Raw genomic sequence first — 25,975 nt, forward strand, 5'->3', positions numbered from 1 at the left:
TTTAGATACAAAGACTGACTATATGAGCCTTGCCATGGAAGACATTCAAGTAAGCCTGGCCCAGCCACAGCCCCACCCCCACCCTTCCCACTTCAGGGAGCCCTGGTGTACTTCAGTGCCCTACTCTACAGTGCTTAGTGAACCCAGCTCCAGGGCCTGCATAGCACTGACCTTATTCTGGTCTCCACCCAGACCAGGCCCTTTGATTATATCTCAGAAGCCCCAGCTCTGACAAAGCCAAGCCTTGTGGAGTGGACGGCTCAGGCAGCAGGACTTGGTAAATTTAGAAAAGAGTCAGGCCAAGGTGTGCCGGCCTTCATGAGTGCATGTATGAACGCCTGTATATACCTCTCTCTGTCTCTCTGTCTCTCTCTCTCTCACTCTCTTTCGTGTGTGTGTGTGTGTGTGTGTGTGTGTGTGTGTGTGTGTGTGTGTGTGTTGTGTATCACCAGTTAACCAGTTGTCGGCCAGGCAACCCTGGGCCAGGCCTGTGGCTGTGGTAGCACCCTTCACAGTCATGGGTTGGCAGGCCTGAGCCTCCTCACTAGAACTATGTAGTAAGTCTGTGAGCCTCAGGAGGATACTTCTCTGCCAGGGCCTTCCAGGGAGGAGGTCATCTGTAAAATGGAGGCAGGTACAGAGCCATCGACAAGAGGGACCCAGACAGCTGTAGAAGGTGGATCCTGAAGCCTAGTCCAGGCTCCAAAGGGAAAGCAGCTTGTGGCTGGCCACTTTCCCTGCCCAGGTGGGTGGGGCTGGGACAAGGCCCTGAAAGGCTTGTGTTTAAATTATAAATCCATCTCCTTGCTGGCTGTTAAAACATTCTACCAAACTGAGAACAGGTTTTGAAAAATGGCTTCCAAATACACATTAAAAAGCACAGCACAAACCTGGCAGGCAGACGGGATAAGCAGCACAGGTGGCCTCTGGCACCTCTCTACTCTCCATCAACAACCCAGGAGCTTCCTGCCACTGAACCCCAGGTTCCCGCCGTGTCCCTTGGACTTCCAGACCTCCTAGTCACTGTCCCTTACCACGACCAAACTGCCCTTCTTGCTGACATCTGGGAGTTAATAAAAGCAAGTTCCTTATCCACACAATAAGCTGGCGATTTTCACGGTGTCCCTCTGTCCATGCCCCCCACGTGGGAGCCTTGCTTCTACAACCGGGAGTCCCTCAACAAGGGCATCTGCTTTCTCAAGTGTCTTTTTCGACCATACTTTCCCTCACAGCCCCAGTTGCTCAGATTATAGATGTCCCCAGCTTGTAATTGGGGCTGGGGAGTGTCCTGCTGAAGTCTGTCCTTAACAGGCATTCCCAGTACTCAGGCACAGATGCTTAGTATCTGGGCTGAGCGAGTGGGCAGCCTCCCACCAGCCCTCCACCTGGAACTGAGCTGGGAATGGTTCCTGTAGCCACCGGTTTTTTTGCTCCAAAATCTGCAGCACCCAGCTCTGGAGAGAAGGCATGGGGAAAACAGACGCTTGTGGGAGGGGGACTGCCCCTCAGTCAGACTCCGCCCAGACTTTCTCATCTGCTCTGGTGTCGCCTTAAGGCGAGGTAAAGTGGCGCCTGGGCGGCCTGGGCTGTCCTTAACGGCGTCAGTGGTAGCAGCCCCGAAGCAAGTCCCAGCAGGGCAAGAACTCCATTCCCAAGCTGACCCAGTAGACCCGTGGTCAGTACCTCCCTGCCCTTCTGGTGCCACCAATGCAGGGTCAAGGCGATGCAAGTCAGGCTTAGAGGCCCGGTTCGCAACGTGACCGACCCTTGGAGGTAGTCAGTTACGGGTTCTGAATCCGGATCCAGAGTGCAAGTGCTTGCGGAAGCCGGAGGAGGTCTAGGGTGGTGGTCAGGCGTCCGCCGGGCGCCACCACCTCCCACTCATGGCCAGGCTGCCCTCGCAGGCCCGGTTGCACACGCCCCGGAGCCTGGCTCTTGCTCATGGGAGGTGGCTCTTCATACTGTACACTAGGCGAGGCGTGCTGCAGAGCCTAGTCCCAGGAGACGCAAAAGACTAGTCCTAGAGCTCTGGATAGAATAATCCTCCCAACACTAGTGCTGGCCAGCCCCGCGCTTTAGGAGGTCCTCAAACGGACAGGAGCCCTAGTCGCCTAGGAGACGCGGAGCACACCTGGGTAGCCCAGAGCCAGGTCGCCCGTGTGGTGACAGTGACACTAGGCCTCTTGTAAGGGTCCCACTGGTGTCCCTCGGCACCCCGAGTCTCTTCTGCCAGGCCTGACTCGCTTCAAGTACACGCGCCCACAGACTTTCCCAAGTACCAAGTGGACATAGGAGCCGTGCGTAGGGGACGTTGCCGGGGTACTCTAGTACAGACCGGTAGACATGGGACCCCAGAGTACTTGGGGGAAGGGCCCCAGGCTGCGCCGGGCTCAGGGAGTGGCCCCGGGACAGGATCAGGAAGGAGGTGGGGCCCGGGGTGGGACCCAGAGCAGCAGAGTGGGGGAAGGGCATGGGCCCGGGGAGTATCTCCGCTACCCCTCGGTTCCTGGCAAGGCCGCCTAGGGGGCATTCCTAGCCAGCGTGGCGTCAAGATTAACGAACCCTTTTCTCCGCCCGGTGGGGCCCCGCAATGCGTTGCCAGCCCAGCTCTAAGAGCCGGCTGTGGGGCGCACGCTGCGGGCGGACCGCCCCACGCCCTCTGGCTCCCGGGAGCGCAGCCCGCGGTCGCGCGCCCCAGCCCAGCTCCGCGGTGGCGGCCGGCTCAGAGAGCTTTGTGACGTCAGGCGGCGTCACGCGGGGCTGACCCGGCGGCGGCGGCGGCGGCGGCGGCGGCGGCGGTGGCGGGCGGGGGCGGCCTCCGGAGGCGGCGGGAGCATGGAGCCGCGGGCCGGCTGCCGGTTGCCGGTGCGGGTGGAACAGGTCGTCAACGGCGCGCTGGTGGTCACCGTGAGCTGTGGCGAGCGCAGCTTCGCCGGGATCCTGCTGGATTGCACGAAAAAGTGAGCGGGGCAGGGTCGCGGGCCCGGGACTCCTCGGAATCCCCCGGGACACTCCTTCACCGATTCAAGGTTCCGATGCTGGCTTCGGGAGGAGCAGCAAAGCCCCGCGTCCGCTTTCAGTTTCTGCTGGGCCGGGGTTTCGAGGCGCGCCAGCTGGCCGCCGGTCTGGGTGCGAAAGTGGCTCTCTCCCAAAGTCGCGGTGACTTTCGGGGCAGGAGAGTGTGCAGCCCCGCAGAGGGGCTGCGGGTCCTGGCCGGGACGCACAGGAAGCCTTGCCTGAAACTCCTCACATCTGCCATAATTAACGCACTTTTCTTTGTTCAGACGCACTGTTGAATTCGACTGTTTGCAGAATTGCGATTCGTTTGAGGGGGTCAGTTATGCCGTGGCCTCACCTGTCACAAGAGGGGGGAAGCCCAAGGCTTGTAGTAGTGGCTGGTGGAGACCAGCTGCGACGACTGCGGGGTGTAGAAACACTGCTGTGGGCGAGGCGCCTTGCGGGGGAGTGGAAGATACAAGTTATAGGGCCAATGCCTCTACTGGAGGGGCGCATCGGGCTTGGCTCCTGGGACCACCTGTACAGCCTTTGCAGGGGCTTCTGCAGCGCAGAGCAGCCACCTGAACCCAGAATCACATGGCACTGCGCTGTCACTGCCGGATAAATGATTAGGCATTAATCAGCCTGTGTCTCTTCTGCCCCAGCCAAGCTTTATTCTGGAATTAGGAACAGAAAAAGGCTCTGCTTTCAAAGACCCAACTTTTTCCCTTCCTAAAGCCCAGATTTTTCCTGCGTTCCCACCACAGAGCAGAACCCTTCCTCCTTTGACAGTTACCCTGCTGACATTATGTCTTCATTAGATGTGCCAGAAGCCATTTATGAACAAGTCATGTGACTTAACATATGGCCTCCCGTGTGACTGGTGCCCCTCTCTTGTTGGTTAGTACAGGGAGTGCCTAAAATGGGGTGACGTTGTTCAGGGCCTGCAGAATAGCCGGCCACCTGAAAGCTTCCAGTGCAAGCCCTCCCCCACCCTGCTGATGTCTGCCCTGTCCTCCCTTGTCAGGTCTGGCTCAGTCCTGAGCCTGCAGGGCTGCACCCCTGCTCTACCTGTGCAGCCTGCTCCCTAGAGAGTGCAGCAGAGGACCCGCATTTTCCCAGCTCTCCGGCTCCGGTGCTCAAGATAAGATAGGCTGAGGTAGTCCTATCTTGTGGCTGTGTCTACAGATAGTGGGATCTCTGCCCTGAGACCATCGGCTAACCTGGCTTGCAGATGTATACACCCTTCATGGACAGAAGCTAACTGATGGGATCCTGAACTTGGGAACCAGCAGCTATGGGATGTTTGTGTGTCTGTGCCCCCACAGTCTACTATAACCAGAGCCCCTTGGAGGCAAGAGCTTGGCCAGTGGTCACAGCTCTTCTCTCTCTTCTCTGCAGTGGCGTTGCTTCTGTGCCCTTGCAGAGAATCTGAAGATAAAGCGGCCCTTCCTTGCCCCTCCAGCCCTCCAAGTCTTGGCCTTGAAACTGTTTCTCCTTCCCCACCCCTGATCTTTCCTGCAGGGCACCCCTTGTTTCTGTTTCCTGTGTTCTATCCATAGTATTATGAGTTGCAAAGCTAATGTTTACAGTCCTGCTTCTCAGGCAGAACTGAGCACAGCTCAGGAGCTGTCTGGGTGGTTTTGGTTGCAGTGTCAGCTCTCAGCCTTATGGGGTCCACATGCTGACCTGCCCTCCCAGGTACCAGTTTCTCCTCTGGGCCCAGTACCTATCCTTGCTCCTATGGAGGCTCAGTCCTTGGATGTGAGCCAAGGAAGAGCTCCCAAGTCCTATTTCCTCCCACCTCAGGGGAGCCTTTGGGGCTCAAAGCAGCAAGCAGGTCAGCATTCCTGAGGTGGTGCTGCAGTTTATAGGCATCAGAGCTCCCATAGTTTGGATACAGGCCTCGTGGCCTGATTGTCCTTTATGATTCCTGATCACCGTGCATCCTTCTTGCTAGATGGGAAGTGTGACCTGGATGGCCCCATTCACATAGACTGCCGGGGGAAGGGTCTGAGTCTGGATCCAGCCACCCACCACTGGTGCTCATCATGAAGTTAGACTGAAAGATGTTTACTCTTTTCCCTTGTGTGCAGATGGATGGGGAGCTCAGACGGGGTCTTGCTCACGAGCTACCCGGTACAATACTAAGTACCTCCTCCCACTTACATCTTGAATCTGCTGCCTGGCTGTAGAGCAGCCTGAAGCAAGTTCTGTGCTGCTCTGGGTACCTATGCATGCCTGTATTTTCACTGTGCTGTGCCAGGGACAAGCTGCCTTTATGATCCTTGCTTACATCGAGGATCCCTTCCAAAGTGTGCTGACCCAAGTCATGCATGAAAGGGCGGGGCTGACACTATTCTGCAGGGGGCTTGGAGGTTATGTCCCTTGTTGAGCACCTCAGGTGAGGTAACCCTAGCGAAAGGTAGTCTGCAAGACAGCAAAGATCCACTGATTCTGAACTTCTAATCTGAGCCATTGATTCTTAAGCTGTACCACACAACCGCTGAGCCTACCTGCTGGGACGGTCAGTGTGACGACATCCTTTTTTGGCCAAGACCACAGTCACTGCCTGTTACCAGGCTAAAGAGCACCAAGTTCTGTCCTGGAATATGTGAGCCAGGGTGAAGGCTCAGGTGCTGATAGGCATCCCTGAGATTATGTGGTAGGCACAGAGGTAACCATAATGCTCAGACATCCTCTCTGTCCTGAAGGAACTGGAGGACTTCGGGTACCTTGTGCATCACAGCTGGTGTACTGGGGACCTGGCTGGCAGGCTGGTCATGGGGACTGTATCACAGAGATGTTGGCAAAGTGAACAAGGAAGACATGGGGGAGAGGTGGGCCTGGTCTGAGCTTCTAGGAGAGCCCTAGGGCTTAGGGATGATGTTGATGCTAATTAATGCAGGATGCAGCAACCACCCCTTCTCCTCTGGAAATCTGGGGTCTGTGCCCAAGGATGCAGTGCAGGTCCAATTGTATGCTCTGGTGAAGGGATTGCTGTGGTATCCAGGCTGTGATTTGTCCTGAAAACCTCCTCACCTGACTCCCGAAGCAGAGGTGGCCCCTGGAGGCCTCTGTATACTTAGCAGTCCCCAGCAGCCCACTGTTTCCTGCAAGACCTTTCTTCTTCTGGCCCTATCCAGTTCTCTAGCCCTACTACTCAATGGCTGGGCTGCAGAAAGGCTGCAGGGACTTTCTAAAGTAAGCAAGCCCTGGTGTACAACCTGAGGTGGGGCCTTGGGTGTTTGGACTTGGGCCTTCCTGGGGCTGCAGACTCCTGGCAACATAGCTATGTAGAGAAGCTTCCGCAGACTCCCGCCCAGCTTTGCACATCCGCATGCCTCTGATCCAGGAGCCTGTTGACTCAACCCTCAGGCAGTGGTGGGATAGCCTCTGCCACCACAAGCTGGGGGAGGAAGGTCCCAGACGGACATAGTAGGGGCGGGAGGGTGCCACTCAGGTGCCAACAGCCTCATGAATCCTGGGTCTGCCTGTGGATCTGGGAAGCCAGATGGAGGCAGCTGCAAGGAGGGGCAGCCCAGAGCTCTGGCAAGCAGCCAGAACTGTATTCTTCCTGTCCCTGGGCTGGCCTTAGCCAGGCTACTCTGGGTGAGTTGCTGAGGCATCCCTGCAGGTGAGTCCCCAGGGACATGATTTGGCCCCTGGTGTCTTGCCGTGGACTTTGGGCCAGGCCATATGTCCCCAGGACTGCGTCCTCATCAGAGCATCATGCAGAACAGGAGAGAGTCTCATTGTTCCTGGAAGCCCTATATCTCTGTCCCCTTTGAGTCTCTACTGCTTTTGTATTTGGATATGGCCCCCTCTTTATAGCTTCCTGGGCTTCTCAACCCTGCTCAGTGTTCCTATCTTTTCCTGAAATCAGAGGTTCGAGGCTAAGCTTCATAAAGATATTGGTTCCTGCCCTGGGTAATCATTTCTCAATCTCCAGGTCCCATCCCTGTATACCTACCCTCTATCCCAAGGCTGCACCCATTCAGCAGGCACTTAGTCTGTTGTGAACCCTAACAGGTTCCTGTCCCTGCCAAGATCTATAGCATTTCCTGTGAGCCTCTGTCCTTGAGACTGACCAGCTTGGACCACAGCCTGCTTTTGTTGAGGGTTCTAAGTCTTAGGATCCACATCCCCTATGTACCCCAGGCCAGATCACAGTGTGTCCACTTGCTTTTCCCTGTGCCATGGCCATCTTCATACCTGGAGGCAGTGGATCCCAACATCACACACAGGACTGCCCCAACTGGGACATGTCTGCAAGTCCCTTCACCTCATCCTTTCTGTGAAGAGGAAGTGTCACTGCTTGTCATTCTATAGACTGCTACAGGGTTGAGGGAGCTCAAATCACAGCCACAGCCTTTGCTGCCTACAGACTAGAAACACCAAAGCAGACCCCTGATGGCCATGGCCTCCCAAAATCTATCAGTTGGCCTCAGCCATCCTAGGGGAAGGTCATCAGCCAGCCTGCCTTGGCCTGGGGTGAGCTGTTCTGTTTACCCACTAGGCAGGCCTTGGGTGTGGCCAAAGCAGGGGCAAGGCAGCAGCTCCAGGAAGGAAGAGTGGCTGCATGCTCCCTGGGCCGTGCCATTTCTGAGGAGAATCCAGCCCAGGGACTCTGGGAAAGGACCTGGGTTTACAGCCAGTCGGTATCTATCCTCAGCCTGCAGAGTCTGCCCTAGGCCTCTGGGGCTAAAGCAAGCAGACGCTCAGAGTGCTCTCTGCTAATAGCACCTTCAGCACAAGGGGGCTGCAGGGATGAGCATAAGAGGAGGTGGCTAGAGGGAACCCCCACTTTATGCTCTAGGTAACTGTGGAAGCTGCCAGACAGGTATGCTCTGAACAGCAACTCTCCACCCCTGGTCCTTTGTCTGCTCTGCCTCCCAAACCAGCCACTTGCTGTGCCTTCCTGCTCTCCTGGGGCCTTCTCTGCCTTTAGTCCTGTCAGGGCAGAACATGTTTCCCAGGACCTAGTTGCTGCTATATCACAGGCTGCTCCCTGGGGCAGGTATTCCAGCTCCCCCTTTCTGCCCACACCCTCATTTGGGACCCTGTGGTGTTTTCTGAGGGTGGGGTCCAGAGGTGACAGGCTGGCTAATAATCCTCTTCTAGAGACCATGGAAGTAGAGGCCAATGGTGAGAGTTTGGGCACTTACAGCACCCCAAAGGCTCTGCTTTGGTGTCTCTAGCCTCAGGGCAGCTGCAGCTGTGGCTCTGGCTGCATCTGGCCACTTGTGGCTCCCGTCCTGCACACAGGATGCACAGTAGGCATCTGGGACCAGGGGGCTCCTTAAGACATTGTTCAGGGCCAAGAGGCTTGCGGTGGGAGTAAGGGGGAGGGCGCGGAGTAAGGGGGGTTGGGAGGAGGAGGGAAGGATCCCAGCAAGCTGAGTCCCTACTTCTCTTAAAGAAAGGGAAGAAAAAGTGAAGCACATGAACAGAGACCTGGGTTCTGCAGCTACTGGCTATGGGGCAGGTGGACTCCCTTTCAGACCACGCCCTGTCTCGGGATGCAGATGTCTTCCCAGTCCTCTAGAAGCATTCCAGCCTCAAGCCCTCTTTCTTGTGGCATAGACTCAGATTCTAATACTCTGACCAAGAAGCCCTCAAGGGCATGTCACAGGACATGTGGGGCCTGGGTACCTGTTGAATGTCAATCCACCACTCTGGACCTAGATCCAGATGGCTATAGAGCAAATGTCTTAGGTCTGTACGGATGTGGCACCTTCAATAATAAATCTGATGGCCAATGGCTTAGGCAGGAAATAAGAGATGGGACATCAGGAGGCAGAAAGGATTCTGGGATGGCGTGAAGTGCAGGGACAGGATTTGCCCCGGAAGTTGTGAAGAGACAGATGTGTGGTACCTGATCACAGGTAACCAGTCATGTGGCAGAATGCAGATTAGAGTAAATGGGTTATAACAAGGTGTGATCTGGTCAAAGAAGAGCCTAGCTCTAAGGACTAGGTATTTGTAAATGTATTTTGAGTCTGAGTCTTATTTCTGGGAGCATGGGACTGGGACGAAGAACTGGACTTAATTTCTGCAAACGGTCTTCCAGGCCTAGAGCTGGTTAGGTGACAGGCGCTGGGCATAGCTAGAATCCTCATTATCCTCACTCTGATTTTGTTCTCTTCTACCAGGTCTGGTCTCTTTGGCCTGTCTCCATCTACTCTGCTGCCTCTGGCTGACAACTCCTCTGCCATCAGCTGTCATGGCCAGGTTCCTGAGGAGGGAACTGGAGAAGTGATGCAGCTGGAGACAGGACCTCTGCCTCCTCACCACCAAGACCCTGAGAAGGATCAGCCTCCCAAGACAGCTGTGCCTGAGCCGCCCCCACCTCTCATACCACCTGTGCCTGCCGGGAACCTGCCTCCCTTTCCACCTTACTTTGAGGGTGCCCCCTTCCCCCACCCACTGTGGCTGAGGAACACCTACCAGCAGTGGGTGCCGCAGCCCCCACCCAGGGCCATCAAGCGGACCCGTCGGCGACTTTCCCGAAACCGGGATCCAGGCAGACTCATTCTTAGCACAATCCGCCTGCGGCCACGTCAGGTACTATGTGAGAAATGCAAGAGTACTGTGAGTCCTCAGGATGCCAGTCCTGGCCCCCTGAACACCCCCAAACCCCGCCGGAGGCTAGGCAGTGGCCCTGACAGTGAATACCGAAAGCCAGAGGAACCGGAAGACAGTGCCGTCATAGCCATGGCCGCACCAAGGAGAAACAAGAGGGAGAAGCGGGAAGAGGACAGGGTTGCCGGAGAGCGTATCCCAAGGAGCCCAGTCATCAAGATCTCCTACAGCACACCACAGGGTAAGGGTGAGGTGGTCAAGATCCCATCCAGAGTGCATGGCTCCGTGGAGCCCTTCTGCCCCCAACAGTCTCTACAGAATGGCAGCCAGGACTCAGAGGTATCGAGGGATGGGGAGACCAAGGGTGGTGGAGACCGACCATCCAGCGGGCTTTCAGCCTCCATCCCCAAGCTGAAGCTGACTCGTCCAGTGCCTCCTGTCTCAGACCTGCCACCTCCCAAAATCCGCCTGAAGCCCCACCGGCTGGGGAATGGAGAGCATGAGCCTCTGTACAGGGCTGAGCTGGTAGAGGAGCTGAATGGATGCCCACGAGGCCCCCTGGCCAGCTCCCCTGCTCTCTTTGCTGATGGCTCTACCCATGGGCTAGAGGACTTGTCTTCTGGAAGTTCTGGTGAGGACGATGACCTCAAGAGATTTCCCCAAGGTAAACATGGCCGTGATGGCTTGGCTTTTCTTGTCGACTGCCCTGGGAGGAGAGCAGACTGTACCAGTGAATCTGTGTGCAGCAGCACCGACAGCCTGGATGAATTAAAATCATCTGGCTCAGAAGTGACATCTCCAGACACAGGAGACCTGTCATCTGGCGACAGTGCCTCTGTTCCTTCGTCTTCTGCTGACACTCGCCAGACAGTCCCTCCCCTCACGGTCAGGCTGCACACGCAGAGCGTCTCACAGTGTGTGACTGAAGACGGAAGGACGGTGGCTGTAGGGGACATTGTGTGGGGTAAGATTCATGGTTTTCCTTGGTGGCCAGCACGTGTCCTTGACATCAGCCTTGGCCAGAAGGAGGATGGAGAGCCCTCTTGGCAAGAAGCGAAAGTCTCATGGTTTGGGTCTCCAACTACATCATTCTTGTCTATTTCGAAACTGTCCCCTTTCTCTGAATTTTTCAAACTGAGATTTAACCGTAAGAAGAAGGGGATGTATCGGAAAGCTATAACTGAGGCTGCAAATGCCACACAACATGTGGCCCCAGAAATAAGGGAGCTCTTGACCCAATTTGAAATGTAACTTTGGTTCCGGGAGCAGGTGAGTCTTGTGTTCAGTAGGCGCCTGCTGTTCCCAAAGCAACCACCATGTTGTGTTCAACATCCAGAGGCTAGGGAGCCAGACGCTGGGCCTGTTGCTCGAAGGGGGGCTGTCCTAACACTGCTGCCCTCACTGATGCTGTCTTGGAGCTCACATACATAGCTCAAGAGAGATGCTTTCAAGGGCCCGATTAGTGGATGTTTGTTTGTGTTCGAGTTTTGCAGCCAGTTGTCAAAGGAAGGCCCATGAGTCTTCTGCTAGGATTTTTTTTTAATTTTCTTTTTTTCGGAGCAGGGGATCGAACCCAGGGCCTTGCGCTTGCTAGGCAAGCGCTCTACCGCTGAGCTAAATCCCCAACCCCCTGCTAGGATTTTTGAGAAAGAGATGCCGTTTGCCGGACTCTGGCTGGGGTAAAGGGAGAGCAAAAGGATAAAAGGCAGGCTTTCATCTTCAGTCGCTCTGAGGAAAGAGGGAACTTCTTTTACTCTCTCCCCAAACACTAGTGGCCTTATACCTCCTGCTTAAGTGGGCCAGGCGTCTGACTGGCAGGGAGGAGGGAGGCAAGGCAAGGAGAGCATCCTGACCCTCCAGTGGAGCTGGCCTCAGTACCTTGAGCTGTCTGTTCCACTCAGCATGCCCGTCCCTCCTCCTCTGTAGGTGTGATGGTTCCTGAGTGGTTCTCAATGTGGCCAGGTGCACCCAGTTCTGGGTGGTGGGTACAGTGTCTTGAGCTCTTAGGAGAACGCTGTAGTTTAATGGTCAGTCCTCAAATGATCTGTATAAGGTCTGGACTTTGCAGCATGCGTAGTGAGGAAGTGTCATTGTTCAGGCTTGTGGGGCATCGCTGGGTGTCATCTCATGAAGTTGGGGGAATCTCTGGAGGCCCTGTGGTCACCATGAGGGGTGTCTGGAAACATGAGGGGCACAACCTACCTGCACTTCTCCCTGGGCATCCTCACATCTGATAGCCACTTCCAGCTTTGATTATCATGGTGATGACTCTTACAGAGGTCTAGGGCTCTCTTCTTGGCCCCAGGCAGCCTCTTGGTTTTTTTTTAATCCTTGGCTTAATGCTAATTCCATGGTACAGAGACATGGAGGTCATGTCAGGTGATTATACTCAGAAGACAAGAGCCCTGCATCTACCTCCAGCTAGACCCCCTGACTTGGTGTTATTTCCCTCAGTGACCTGTCTGCCCAGGCCACTTGCTCACTCCACCGTTTTGGCATCATGGTTTCTTGGGCTATAGCCTTTCCTTAGTCTTTCGGTCCTTAGCAGGACCAACTGATGTCTGTTCAGGAAGAAGAGTCTGGGATGTGGGATACCTCTCAAGCCTGTTCACTGCTCTGTCAGTTGCATTCCCAGGAGAGGAAGCAGTATTCAGAGGCAGGCTTTGGAGCTAGCTTTCAGGCTGCGCTCTACCCTCTCCACTGGTCCCTGGTTATGCCTAACAGCCAAACCTATTCTCAGTTGGGGGACCTTTGTGTAGGATGAGGCAGGTACAAAACAGACATGGGGGCTGTAGCTGCGACCTCTGGCCTCCGCTATCCTAGGGCAGGGCTTCATCCATCAGGCTAAAACAGAGAAGGGTCAGGTGATGTGCCCTGAGTGCCCCTGCGGTATCCTGGCCCTCACAGAACCTCAGCTGTAGCCACACCCAATCTTGGAGCACTCTGCACCAGGCTCTGCCTTGCTGGGTCCTCCCTCACCGTGCTCTTCCTTGCTTTGGCCCTCTCTTTGGTAACTGACCATGGCACTGGCTTGGCTGGAGACAGTATGGATGAAGGCTGAAAGCCCCTATCACATGCCCCAATTACGTGGCAGAAGCCCAGCTTCTGGTGAAAGATGAGTCTAGCCTGGTTCTTCCAAACTGACTTTCGATTCCTACCGGCTATATAGACAGAGATGGTGACTGGAGACATCTACCCAAAGCCCAGCCAGGCCTTAGCTGCACCTTGGAGAATGCAGCCTTGTAGATTCTGGGCAGGCCCTGTTTATCCGGAAGCAGAGGGGAAAAAAATCTCACCCAACTGGTTTGCCTGGTGCCTGGTCCTGGGCTGTGCCTGGACCGGCATGCACCCCAGCAGCCCTTTGCCTTCTGTGAGGCACTGGGTCCCTATAGCAGCCAAGTGTTCAGCGGTGCTTGTCTGGCAGTGTTTTGCTTTTGTCTAAGGACTTTATAAACACGAAGACGAGGTTCCTGCCAGGCAAGTCAAGTGCTCATCAGCGTTGGAGCTGGGGCCTCCCGCTGTGTGAATTAGGGTCCCCTGGTGGACCAGTGTGCTTTGCAGTGCCCCTGGTGCTGTCAGAGTTAATCCCTTCCAGCTAGCACAGGAGGGAGACCTGCGGATCTGGCCCTCTAAGCAGAAGCTGTTGTGATGCTGGTGGAGAGGCAGTGAAGGGCACAATTGCTGGCCTGGACACTGAGGACAGGAAGCTGCCCAGGGATTGAGTTCAGGTAGGGGAGGCAAGATGGAGGAGGTCAGCATCCAGGTCCAGCTCACTGGCAGGCCATACCTCACCCTGAAGCCTGCTGTGGCAGGAAGAGCAGTCCATCAAGGTTGGGGGAGGAGGGTGCCCCTCTCCTGTGTGCCTGGTGGGCGCCATCACAGAAAGCCAGGTAGGTATATTCCCTTCCAAAGGCATGGAACTCAGTATTGTCCTTGAGAGAGCCTTTACTCACTTGGATGGATGGCTAAAGGACCAGCTGATGGGGCTTGGTGTGGACACCCCCTACACTGGACAGGGGTGTGGGGGAGCTAGGTGCCCTGACCCTGGAATGTGATGTCACTTGTGTATCAGACTCAATGACTCCTCCAAGTATGTCCTGATTTAGATGTACAGGCTAGGCTGCCCCGACTCATACGTGCATGTACGAGCACAGAGATCCCAGTTTCCTTGTCTGTCACAGGGTGACAGTGGCACCTGTCTTGTGGATGTGTGAGGGGTACCGCAACATTATGGACTTAGGAATGAACTTGTAGGCAGCTGCCTTTACTTCGCCAGGTAGGCTCCAGGGTTTTATTTACCCAGGGGCTCTGGTGTGAGTTTACTGGCTGGGGGCAAAAAGCTCTGTGTGGAAGCTGAGCTTATATCCCTGGTTGGTCAAGGCAGGTTTCTTCTGCTCCAGCCCATGCCTGGAGCCCCGCAGGAGCTGACCACCCAATTTTTTTTTCTTTTCTTTTTTTCGGAGCTGGGGACCGAACCCAGGGCCTTGTGCTTGCTAGGCAAGTGCTCTACCACTGAGCTAAATCCCCAACCCCGACCCATTTTTTCCTACGTAGGAGTGGGTGCTCCCCGAGCCAGATCCAGCAAAGACCGCAAAGGGTTGGTGTGACTTCAGGTTCCTCTCTAACCCCTGGTTCTACCTTCCTCCTCTGGCTACTCTGTCTGTGACCCATCTTCCTCCAAATACTCAACTGGATATGGGCTAGCAGGGTAGGGAGAATCTTGGAGACATCTCTGAGTCACAGGTCCCAAATTAGCATGTCATAATCACACAGGCATGCTCCAGAAAGGAAGTGACAGGGGTTTGAAACCGATCATTTGGTGGGAACCCAGACCCACACTGTTACCTGGGAAGGGCTTCCTGGAGAAGGTGACTTGAGCTGAGATCTAAATGGGGCAAAGGAGTTTGTGGGAGGCAGCTCTAGGCAGACTCTGGCCTGCCCCTAGAAACAAGGGTGCTTGCAGTACAGGACTCAGAACAGTGTCCAGTCGTTTGTGCTAAAACAAGCTAGGGAGGCTGGGCGATGTGTGCTGTTGACTCTTGAGACAAGAGGGTGCTACCTCTTTCTGCCCCACAATACTAACCTCACAGTGGCCCTGGCGGGCTAATTGAGGTGAAACCAGAGGCCTGGCTTATAAGTGGCTCTAGCGGAAAGCACAGAGCCCTGGTACCACAGGCTAGAGGTGAGGGGCATTCAATATGACATTTGGTGGGGACAGTACTGTGGGAAAGAGGGAGAAAACATTACTATAATTGGCAAGGCTCTATTCAGATCCTCAGGGTCGGGGAAGGGGTGTGGGGGAAGGTGACAAGAGCAGCACCATGTAAGCAGGAAGAGGGTCCAGGAGAGAATAGTCTATCCTTGGGGACAGGAAGCCATATACGATTAGAGAGGGAGCTTCAGGGCTGACAGCAGTTGGATGGGGGCTTTGCCTACCGTGTACCACAGTACTACATAAAGATAAGAGGTACTTGGGTTGATGGTTGCCAGGTTCTGCCTGGGGATTGGCTGAGATGTGTACCACATGCCTGTTCTGGTTGATGGCACCTCTTTTTTGTTTTCCCAAGTGCCGGGGCAATCTGGGGACAGAAGCACAGGGTCGCCAGGTGGCCAGCACAGTGTTTGGGTGCTGTGTGGACTGAAAGTTATGACACTTCCCTAAAAGAAGATGGGATGTCATCCCAGGACCCAACCCCTCGGTGTCTACTGAGACATCACGGGCCTCAGACGTGGGAGCATTTGACCCTCAACCTCAAGTGGCTGGAATGTTGGGCTGACAGCTGTAAAGGGTTGCCAGACAGTACAGCACACCCATGCCGTGGATGTTCCCCGTTGCTGATCTGTCCTCCTCCCTAGAGTCAGTTTGTCCTGTGGCCATGGTAACAAACTGCCGCAAAAGCAGGGCCTACAAACATCTCTTTTAGAGTCAGAGGTCTGAAAGCTAAGCCCAGCTGGGCTCCCTCAGAAAGCTGGAGAGAGAGGGTAACCAGCTCTCGAGCTCCTTTCCAGTGTTCCTGGCTGCATCGACAGCCCTCAAGTCTGCCTTCATAATCTTGGAGCTTTCCTCTTCCTCAGTATGGTATCATATGCGTTTCTGACCAGGACCCATAATGGCTCTGGGGGTCCATTGTATAGTTCAGTGTAATCATCTCAGAAATATCTAATTGGCTTATATCTGTGGAAGTCTGCAATAGAAGCTGACGTGATCAGGTTCCAGAGGCCTAAGTATATGGGGCTGCTACTCGCCTCTCAGTCATGCTCCTGTAAAAGTATTTTTTATTCCCCTGATGTGATTGGAGGCTCACTCCCTTTGTCTGCTAACCTAAGCCTAGTCCTGGAAGCTTCTAGCCTCCATACAGTCTATTCTAGGCCTAGAACATTTTCAGCATTTCTGAGACTTACTGCTGAATACGCTCACCCTTTCTAGTTCTTTTTGAACTTTGACTGCCTGGCTGGTTAACTCAGCTGTTCTGGTTCAAACTCCTCTCCGGGCCGACCGATTCAATCTGACTTCTCTCAGCTTCTCACTGAATTGTCCTGCTTGGCTTTAAACTACCCCCAGCAATCTGTTCTAATCTTCTGGCTCCTTCCCATTCTCTGGCTTGTTCTGCTTTCACCTGTGTGGAGCTTGTTCTCTTTTTAGCCTGTCTCTGTAAAACCCTCCCAGTAAAACTGCCTCTGAATTCCATGAGCTGACTGAACAGAATTGGCTAGAACTCGGAGATCTGCATTCCTGTCTCCTGAGTGTTGGGATTAAAGGAGTGTACCAGCACTCCTGGACCTGAAGTGGTTGGTTGGTTGGTTGGTTGGTTGGTTGGTTGGTTGGTTGGTTGGTTTTTACCTGACACTTACTAGAATAGGCTAGCTTTGAACTCAGACCTACTTGCCTCTGTCGCTTGGGATTAAAGGCATGTCTGTACTCTGGCTAGATCACACAGACCTAGAAGGTCTTTGGATGTGATCTCTTGCTAGAGCAGCCATGTTCTGAATTAAAATTCCTCTACATTCCGCTCAGTCAACATTCCTAGTTTATTGTTCATGAGACTACCTGTGCACACTGTCTGTGTCAGCCTCTCATGTAGCAGAGGAGAGACAGCTTTAAGGATAGACTGGCCCAGGGTCCGCAAAGGCAGCAGGAACCGCTGCCTTTGTGCCCCCACATCATCAGCCTAATAGTACAGTAGCATCTGGAAGGGTCTGTCCTATGAGGGAAGAAACTGTTGTTGCAGAAAGATCCATCTGTGAAGACAGCGAGACAGCCAGTTTGAGGAACACGATGGCCCCTCTCACCTTCCTGCTTCATGATACTCATTTCTCCTGGAAAAGCAGATATTGATCGGGAGTCAGTCTATTGCAGATGCTAGCACACTGTGCCGGCTGAGGGGAGAGGAGAACATGCCTCTAGACTCCGAGTTCACCGTGCATCGCCCCCAACACCACAGTGTCTCCCCCATCCAGCCTTTGAACAGCATCCCTTAGTGGAACGCACCAAACCTACTCTTTCTTCTAGCACTTCTGCTCCCCCTGGGCTGTCAGCTGACTTCTGAATTGCTTTCAGGGAACTCAGGTCCTCTGGGAAGGTTGTAATTATTTTGTTCCAGAAGGAAACTAAGGCCTATAATTCCAGGCCTTTTACAGGGGCCCAGGCCTTCCCACCCACTGACTCCCAGTGGCCTGTCCCTGCCACTGCCACTGGGTATCATGTTGGGAGCCTGAAGACAGGCAGGCAGGCAGGCAGACCAGACAGTTTGGGGGAGGTAAGTGGCATTCCCAAGTGTTAAGGTATCTGGGAGCATCATGGGCCCTTTACAAAACCTCTGGATAACCCTGCCTATCTGAACCTTTTGGACCAAATACTGCCTGTTTTCTAGTGGTCATGGCCATGGTCTCCACAACCCCATCTCTGCATGGTGGTCCCTGACCCCACCTGCTTTGGGCTTCATCTGATAGATTCCTCCTCAGACTATTCATCAAGAAGTCACTCTTTCCTCACTTGGGGGATGATTTGAAGCTGTCACATAAGCTTCTCCCTATGGAGAATGTTTCCAGTCTCCACCACTTGATGGTGGTTTCCAGGCTCACCTCATCACTGGTGAGCTGACCATATCATCCATTCCTAGTTGTGTGTGTTCTCTTCCCTGGCCTCAGTGTTTATCCAGCACGTCCTGGCTGAACAACCAGCTCCATCACAGTGTTTCCTAACTGCACAGTGCTCCTTATTGTGCCCCACGACCTCTAGCAAGAGTTCCCCTTGCTCAGATTGTCCACCCCTAAGTCACTTACCCCAATCAGCCCCAGACCTTCAGTGACCACAGCATCCGGTAGCATTCCTGCCTCGTGCCACACCCACCATCTCACTCTGGTAATGTCTATGTTCTGGTCAGCCCAAGGCCCTCACAGTTCCTTAGAGCCCAGGCCTGGGACCAGGCTGCCCCATGCTCCAGCCTGCTCTTGTTTCTGAACTGTGTATTGCTTCTGGTGTCAACACTGGGAACTGCTTTTTCTTTTCTGTTCTGTTCTTTTCTCTTTATAGCAAAGCTTAATGGTATTATAATAATTATATATGCAAAACTGAATTGTTTTTAGTAATGCATGTTACACATATGATTTTTTCACTTCATTACAATATGATAGTTTGGGGATATAAGACCACTAATAGCCTCCACCAAGAGGGTTAGCCACCAAGGTTGCCCCAGTGATAGAAATCAACAGTCTAGGGTCTCCATGTTCCTGTGATTCAAAGGCCTTGAGGACAGTTCCTCTCTGAGTCAAGTTGTGACACGATCATGGTAATACAGGTTCATTTCATTCGCGGTCATTACTAGACTTTTTTTTTTTTAATTGAGCTGTGTTTTGTACTGCTGCAAGCATTTCTGTGGTTCCCCTGCTTAGCATCCCTCATGGTCCCTCCTGACTCCTCCTGGAGTCAGCATGCTAATCTAGAGGCTTGTCCCTCTGATTTTAGCACAAGCAGGCTCGCTTACACACACACACACACACACACACACACACACACACACACGCCCCGAGGGCTGAGTAGCATCAAACAGCAACTACTTCAGGTTGTTCCTGTCCCTTTTTTGGGGCACTAAAGGGTGATCCTTCTAGCTGTCTTAGCTCTGGAGAAGGCTGAGGTAGCCCAGGCTGCAGGGTGGGCTGGGCTGAGCTGGGATGAGCCTGATACCCTGCAGGATGTGGGTTTCTGGAGAGGCCTGGTGTTCTAGCCTGTCAGCAACCCAGAGCAGCTAAGCTTGCCTGCCCTGCGGTGCTGGTAAGGGGCCAGCTCCCTGAGAGTGGGAGAGGAAGGGCTTCTTTGAAGGCCCCGGTTGTAGGACAAAAAGAGGCTCGAGGCCAGGAGCCCTTGAGAGTCTCCTCTCAAAGCTTCCTTCCCCAACGAAGGTCTCTATAGGATGTTTGAGGACATTTCCAAAGGTCAGGCCACAGTGGCTAGAGAGACTTAGCTTTGTTTCCCAGGGTTCAGTTTGTTTTTTCTCTTTCAAACCTTAAAGCATTCATTAGAAGGGACAGGAGATGTGGTTTTCAGTGGTGTTCTCCATCCCTCCACTCCTCACCCCCACCCCACCCCACCCCACTGCTGCACATGCATGTGCGTACATGTGTGCACACGCGCGCACACACACACACACACACACTCTCATGCATGCACACTGCTGCAAGTACACCTGTTACATCTGCACAGAGCCTAGCCAGACCTTAGAGGCACCCCAAGGCCATTCAGAGATCTGGAACTCCCTAGCCAGGGTAGCTCTCTCTCAGATGTGTTCCAGCCTGGATGTAGGTCAACCTGTAGGGCCAGACTGGGTTAGAGTGCTGGGCACCAAGAAGATTGTGTCAATATTTATAGGTCAACTGTACGTTGCTGCTGGGATGATGTGTGAGGCTCTTTGCCCCAGAACCTGTTTGCACAGGGCTTTCTAACATATGTGTCTTGATGAATCCTCCTTTGATTCTCAAGGGCCTTCAGGGGTCCGGAGAACAAGGTCCCTCTGATTCTGTGATGGCTGACCTGCTGCAATTGCTCTCCGTCTACATGGAATCACACACACAAATGTGCTGCACATACATGTACACAAGCAGAGGATTCCCTTCATGCCTTCTGCGTCGGGATCACTGGTGGTTGCCACACCCATCCGGGTGCTGGGGACCCGAACTCTAGTCCTCGAATTAGCACAGCAAGCATTTGACGTGCTGAGGTGTCTCCAGCTCCCGATTTGCAGATTCTCTGTCTCTCTGGTTAGCCATTCCCTAGAGTTGTTTCCTGGACGGAGGTTCTGTGTTCTCTGAACATTCTTCCCCGTCCACACGTACAGACAGACTTAGCTTGCTGGGAATGAGATTTGAGGTTTGCGGGAATAAATGGAGCCTGTCATGCAGAACATACAGGAATCTGCTCTTCGGAGTTGGCAGTGTCCCTACTTCCTGTCTGATTCACTTTCTAGTCCTGCTACTTGCCTATCTGCAGCTCTGAAGAGAAGTTCTTTAATGCCTCGGACATGTTAGCCATCCGTTTTAGCTTAAGATATTTCTCCAAAACACCTCGGCTTACCACAGTGCTTACAGGTATCTATGCTAACTGGGTAGTAACCATGGCTAGGCTTGGAGCTGTAGAAAGGCTCTATCTATAAGCCTGGGGCTGATACCACACCCCCTATCCATCCATCCACACATAAACACACATCATCTATTTTCAAGGTCTGCCCTACCTTACCCTGGGGGCAGAGAATGTTCTGGTGATTGAAAGACTCAAGGATCCCCTTGTAGTGAGCCCATTACTAGAGCAGCAGTCTTCCCTTGCAGACTTCCTAGTGTTTGGGCCTCCTACTGGTCTTGGCTGATCCTGTGTTCCAAAGCCTCCCACCATCTAGAAGATCCTTTACCTTCGTCTGGCACGGTGAGACATGGATAGGAGAAGTTGTGGGAACAAGGAAAGTGTGGTTCACTGGCCTGGTGAGAGCTGGTGGGGAGGCAGATCAACCTCTGGGATCTCTGCAAAGCCGTAGCACCCAAAGGAGAAGGCTGAAGGGACAGTGATACAAACCCAGAAGTGCTCTGTCTTTATACTTGAACCCTCTAGGGTTCTCTACAACTGACTCCTTGGTAACCTCTATCCTTTCTTCTTCTCCCAAGGTCACCGACAGTGAGGGTGCAGCTGCTGTCCTGGAACTTCTGACTTCTGTCCAAGGGGCCCATGTGTCTCTGGCTGGCTGTGTGCAGAAACCTGCTGGGCACAGTGGTTGGCCTGACTCCAGAGGAGCCGGTGTGCATGGGGAGGGACCCAGCTTAGGACACCTGGCTCCTCTCAGCTGAATGTATCTGTTCAGGCTTCAGCGTTCCTAGCCCAGAAGTGTCCTGGAGCTTGGTGACATGTTTGCTGCTTTGTGTGCTAGTGGCTGTGAGGCTTAGGCATCCTCAGACAGAAACAGGGCCTTCTGCCCAGCCTGTGAAACTCCTGGTCTGGGTGCTGGGCCTCGCTACAGGACATCCTCCTGGGCCTGGCCCCCGTTATTCAGCAAGAGCCACCCTTCAGGCTTGAGGAAACCAAATTGCACGTATGGGGTTCTCCTCCAGCCCTTGGGTACAGGGTCTCTGTGTACTTGAGCCAGAAACCTAGTTGCTTCTCTTCCACATTCCACTCAAAGCATGGGTCCCTGGCTCCCAGCCCTGGCCTGCGGGGCCACCTTGATCTGAGATGCTGCTATGTCACCAGGACTAGGAAGGGGAGAGGGAGGGCAGAAGTGAAAACAGGCCTCAGGTTAGGAGATACCGGCTCTGCCCTGTGAGGCCACATTCCTTTCCCCTCTGTCACTTCCAAGACCAAAAAGAAAACAGAAAGAAAAGAAAACTGTCTCTGCTCCTTTGTTTAAGCATGAGAAGAAATAAACTGGAGTGGGTGTTGAGGCTCTTGCCTGAAGAGCTCAAAGTTGCACCTGCCTGATCTGTGAGAGAGGCTACAATCCTCTAATGGGGTGGAGAAGGACCCTGGCCACCCCTGTCAAGGTGGCACTGTGCCCCTTGAGTTGCTCACTCACTGTCACCTGACAGGATGCAAGTCTGAAGCAAGGTCACTCTTTGCTCTACTAGGTGGTTTCAGTCACCTGCCTCAGGCCTTGCTCTTGGTTTTTCCGGCCCACCCTAAATCCCTCAGGCAGAGGCTTGGACCTGAATGGTTTGGTTGTTTCCTCCAATGGAGCCTCCTGTCTCCATTTTCTCCCTGGGCTCAATTAGAGCTAAGGGGTGTCCTGAAATGGTGGCAGTGGCTTTTCTTGTTCCTGATTTTGATGGAAAATACTTGTGAGTTTTGAGGGTGCCTTAGCCCTCAGGAGGAACATGTGGGCAATACGAGAGTACTGGTTACCTCTAAGGACTTCTGCAGGCTCAGGAAGGAGAGTGGTGCAGATCCGTCACTGACTAGCCCAAGGGCTGTTCTAATGGTATCCTGTGAGTCTGGATCTGTGATTTGGAGGTGGGAGAATGTTCAACCAACTTTTAAAAAAAAATTTTTTTTTGTTTGTTTTCTGTGGGTTTTTTGAGACAGGGTTTCTCTGCATAACAGCCCTGGCTGTCCTGGAACTCTTTTTGTAGACCAGGCTGGCCTTGGATTCACAGAGATCTGGCTTCCTCTGCCTTCCAGAGTGTTGGGATTAAAGGTGTACACTACCACACCCTGCTTGTTTCCCAGCTTTTTGTGGCAGCAAAGCCTTCTTCACATTCAAGCCTTAAAGGAAGATGTGACACCAGACACTGTAAGACCCTACACACATACCATCTCTCCATTTTCAGGGACTCTCCCAACCATCCTGGAGACCCTTGTGTCAGGAGGGATGCGTCTTGGCGAATGGGAGCTCCTGGGCATCCTTGTGTGTCAGCTCATGGCTAGAGCAACAGGTCTCTCCCCCACCCAGTACCCCAGCATCTGGCCTAAGAACCTTTTAAGATGCACACTTGGAAGTGGGGACCTTGCATGACAGGGGACTTTGGAGGACTGAGAACATCCAGCCTTGCCTTTGTGCCCCCACCACCCCTGTTCTGAGGCTGGGAGAGGAAAATGGAGGAGCCACCCATAACTGTTTACTGGATGTGGTCTCCCCACCTCTGTCCTACAGTCTGGAAAGAGTGAGTTTTGGCCTCCGGACAACCAGAGGCCCTGCAGTCGCATAGTGGTCACGTGATGCCAGGTCGTGAGTGGCTGCACTTCCTTTCAGGGGTTCCCCAGGAAAGGCTGAACTGGGGGAATTCATGCTTCCAATTAGCTTGAGCCAAGTGGACCCTGCCATTAGTGGCCTGTGACAGAGGTTTTCGTCTTCGGGAGGCCTGCTCTGCTGGGCAGAAGAGTAGAGATCTTATCCTGAAGCAAACAGAACCTAGTAGACTACATCTGTGCATTGCCTGTGGAATGCACTGTGTGTCTTTAAGAGCTTTAGGCCGGGGCCAGCTGTGCTAGGCAGAGGCAGAAGGATCTTAGAGTGAGGTCTGGACCAGCCAGTGCTATGCAATGAAATCCTGTCTCAAAAAAAAATCAGACCAGAAGCAGCCACTGGCACTTGTCCCAGGCTTTACTGAAGAAACAGGCCAGCATGATGTGTGAGCTCTGTACCTGGTGATCCCAGCAGCAGCTCAGAGGGGGCTGGTCCTGCCCTCTGCCCATAACTATTTATACCGCACACATTGCTGAATGGCAGGTCCTGGCTAAGGCCAGTAGAGCCTGAGGCGGGAGAGATGAAAAGGAGCTCCCTATGCATTCTGGCTCCAGGCCTCCTGTTTAGCCAGCCTGTTGGGAAGGTGCTGTTCTGGGCCTCAGTGTCTCTGTTGGGAGAGCTTAGGCCCAGAAGCACCTTCCACTGGGCAGCTCTCAGTCACATACAACCTTTACTGGTCCAGAGCTTCTGATAGGCCTTTAGGCCAGCGATGGTGGCATGGATTGGTGTCTGTGAAAACACGAGTTCTATATCAGAGCAGTGTGAACACAACTCTCAGAACCTCAGTTCTGAGTCTTTGTTGATGGAGTCAGATGCAGTCTACACACGTGAAGAGGGCTCTGCAAGCAAGCAAGCCGCCTGCTGGGTCTCCGAGTGGTCAGCCTCGGGCACCTTATGCTAGAGAGCTGAGAGACCGCAATGGCAAGGTGTTCTCCAGGTGTTGGTGGGGAAGGGAGTCTCCAGAATTCTTTGACGTCTGTAGTAGTCAAGGGACCTATGCCTGACCATGAAAGGCGGTGTCCTGGTGTTAGGGTTGTTATTGCTGTAATGAAACACCATGACCAAAAGCAAGTTGGGAAGGAAAGGGTTTGTTTGCCTCACACTTCCACACTGTAGTCCTGAAGGAAGTCAGGACAGGAACTCAGACAGGGCAGGAACCTGGAGGCAGGAGCTGATGTAGCAACATGGAGGGGTGCTGCTTATTGGCTTGCTCCCTCTGGATTACTCAGCCTTTTTATTTATTTATTTATTTATTTATTTATTTATTTATTTATTTATTTATTATTTAAACTATTTAATTAAATTGTTTAACTTTAATTGTTTAACTTTAAATACATTTTGATCATATTCTTCCCCTCTCCCCACGTTCTTCCAGATCCCTTCCTCATCCTTTTCCACCTAACTCTCTTTCTGAAAAAAGAAACAGAAACTCGATATAACATCAAAACCAAGAAAACAAAATGCCACCCCGCCCCCCAAAAAAGCCTGTAATTAATATCACAAAAAAACTGGATACAACCATTGTATGTTGATCATCCACTGAACACAAGGCCTGCACTGGATACACCCAGTGCCATTCCATTGGAGAAAACTGAACTTCCCTCTCCCAGCAGGTCTAAAGGACAGTTCAGTCGTTAACCTTTACCCTAGTAGCTAGGATTTCATTCATTTGCTTTTTAAAATATAAAATATAAGGAAAATGATCACACTGAAGTTGGACAAGAGAAACCAACAAAAGGAAAAGAGGCCAAGAGGAGGCACGAGAATCAGAGACCCACTTGTGTACATTCAGGAATCCTATCAAATTAAATCAGGAACCATAACAGGAACACAGGATCTGGCACAGGCCCCGTGCAGCTGCTTCAGTCTCTGAGTTCATCAGAGCTTTGCTCACTCACATTAACTTAGAGGAACCCGATGTCTCAGGACTATCACTCCTGGCTCTGACCCCGCCTGCCTCCTTTTCCATGGGGTTGCCTGAGCCCTGAGGGGAGAGATTTCATTCATTGCTTTCTTACAGCATCCAGGACCATGGATGGCACCACCACAATGGGACTCCCGCGTCAATCACTAAGAAACTGTCCTACAGCCCAATCTTATGGAGGGATTTTCTTAATTGAGACTCCCTCCTCTCCAATGACTCTGGCTGGTGACAAGTTGACATAAAACTAGCTGGCACAGGTGTGAAGCACATCCTTTGTGGACATCTGTACATCTAACACCCCGGAGCACTAGGGAGCCCTGTCACTAAAATAAAAGGGACTCTTGCGTGTCTGACATTTCCCAGACTTCAAGACCATAAAAGTCCCTGCCATGTCCCTTGGTAGCACTTCCTAGAGAGTCCAAGGAGTTACTGGGTACTCATACTGATGGCTGGCTCAGTCTCTTTGGCTGCCTAGTTCCTAGAACTTGGATGCAATGTGATCCCTCTCAGTTCCTTGCCCTAAGTTGGGACCTCTTGCTTGTCCATGTAAGGTCAGTGCCCTTTCCAGCTTGTTGATAGGCTGAGGCCCAGGGCACCAAAGCTTTGAGGAAGGGTGGTTAAGACAGTCGACCCTAGAGTCCTGAAGTCTGTGTTACCTGTCGTCTACCCCCAGCCTAGGGACAGCACCTGTCCTGAGTTATTCTGGGGCATAGATGACACTTTAGATCTAATGAGAATCGAAGTTAGCTTTAAGTCATCAAGACTGTCTTTTTAAGAAGTACACTAGCTGGGCAGTGGTGGTGCACACATTTAATCCCAGCTCTTGGGAAGCAGAAGGATGTGGATCTCCGAGTTCAGGGCTAGTCTTGTCTACAAAGCGAGTTCTAGGACAGCCAGGGCTACACCAAGAAACTGTCCCAGAAAACAAAACAAAAACCAACAAAAAAAGTACATTAGCCATCCTTTCTGCTCAGTCTGATTTCATGGTATAGCACACTGGAGGCTGGGCTGTGGAATGGGGGTAAAAGGCCCAACCTTACCCCTGGGCTGATGCCAATGGACAGGTTCCTAGAAGGTGACTCTTAGCAACTCTCAGGGTGCCCCTCTTCCCCATCCTCCTGAGTTACCCTTGGAGGAATCCTATTACAAAGGCTCATTCCCCAGTTCCCCACAAGGAGACCTGGAGCACTTCCCACAGCAGGCTTCTGTCTACTCAGTGGTGGGGAGGCCACTCCTGGGGCTTTTACTACTC

At 53.0% G+C, this 25,975-nt stretch overlaps 1 protein-coding gene across 4 annotated transcripts; it reads left to right on the forward strand.

The window, feature by feature from the left end:
• Positions 1-2,041: 2,041 nt before the first annotated feature.
• Positions 2,042-21,445, forward strand: Pwwp2b (PWWP domain containing 2B). Of its 4 annotated transcripts, XR_010054906.1 has the most exons (4): positions 2,042-2,960; positions 9,153-10,546; positions 20,401-20,494; positions 20,731-21,445. XR_010054906.1 is itself a non-coding variant. In NM_001108507.2 (3 exons), exons 1-3 carry the CDS (start codon positions 2,836-2,838, stop codon positions 20,742-20,744), a joined length of 1,533 nt encoding a protein of 510 aa, NP_001101977.1. In that variant the 5' UTR covers positions 2,807-2,835; the 3' UTR covers positions 20,745-21,445. The 4 variants fall into 4 exon arrangements, 3 of the variants coding, with proteins under 3 accessions (XP_006230528.1, NP_001101977.1, XP_063124021.1); NM_001108507.2 differs by lacking the exon at positions 20,401-20,494 and having other exon boundaries at positions 2,807-2,960; XM_006230466.5 differs by lacking the exons at positions 20,401-20,494; positions 20,731-21,445 and having other exon boundaries at positions 9,153-10,847.
• The last annotated feature ends 4,530 nt before the right edge of the window (positions 21,446-25,975 follow it).

Source organism: Rattus norvegicus, chromosome 1, assembly GCF_036323735.1.
Source record: "Rattus norvegicus strain BN/NHsdMcwi chromosome 1, GRCr8, whole genome shotgun sequence".
Classification (NCBI taxonomy): Eukaryota; Metazoa; Chordata; class Mammalia; order Rodentia; family Muridae; genus Rattus; species Rattus norvegicus.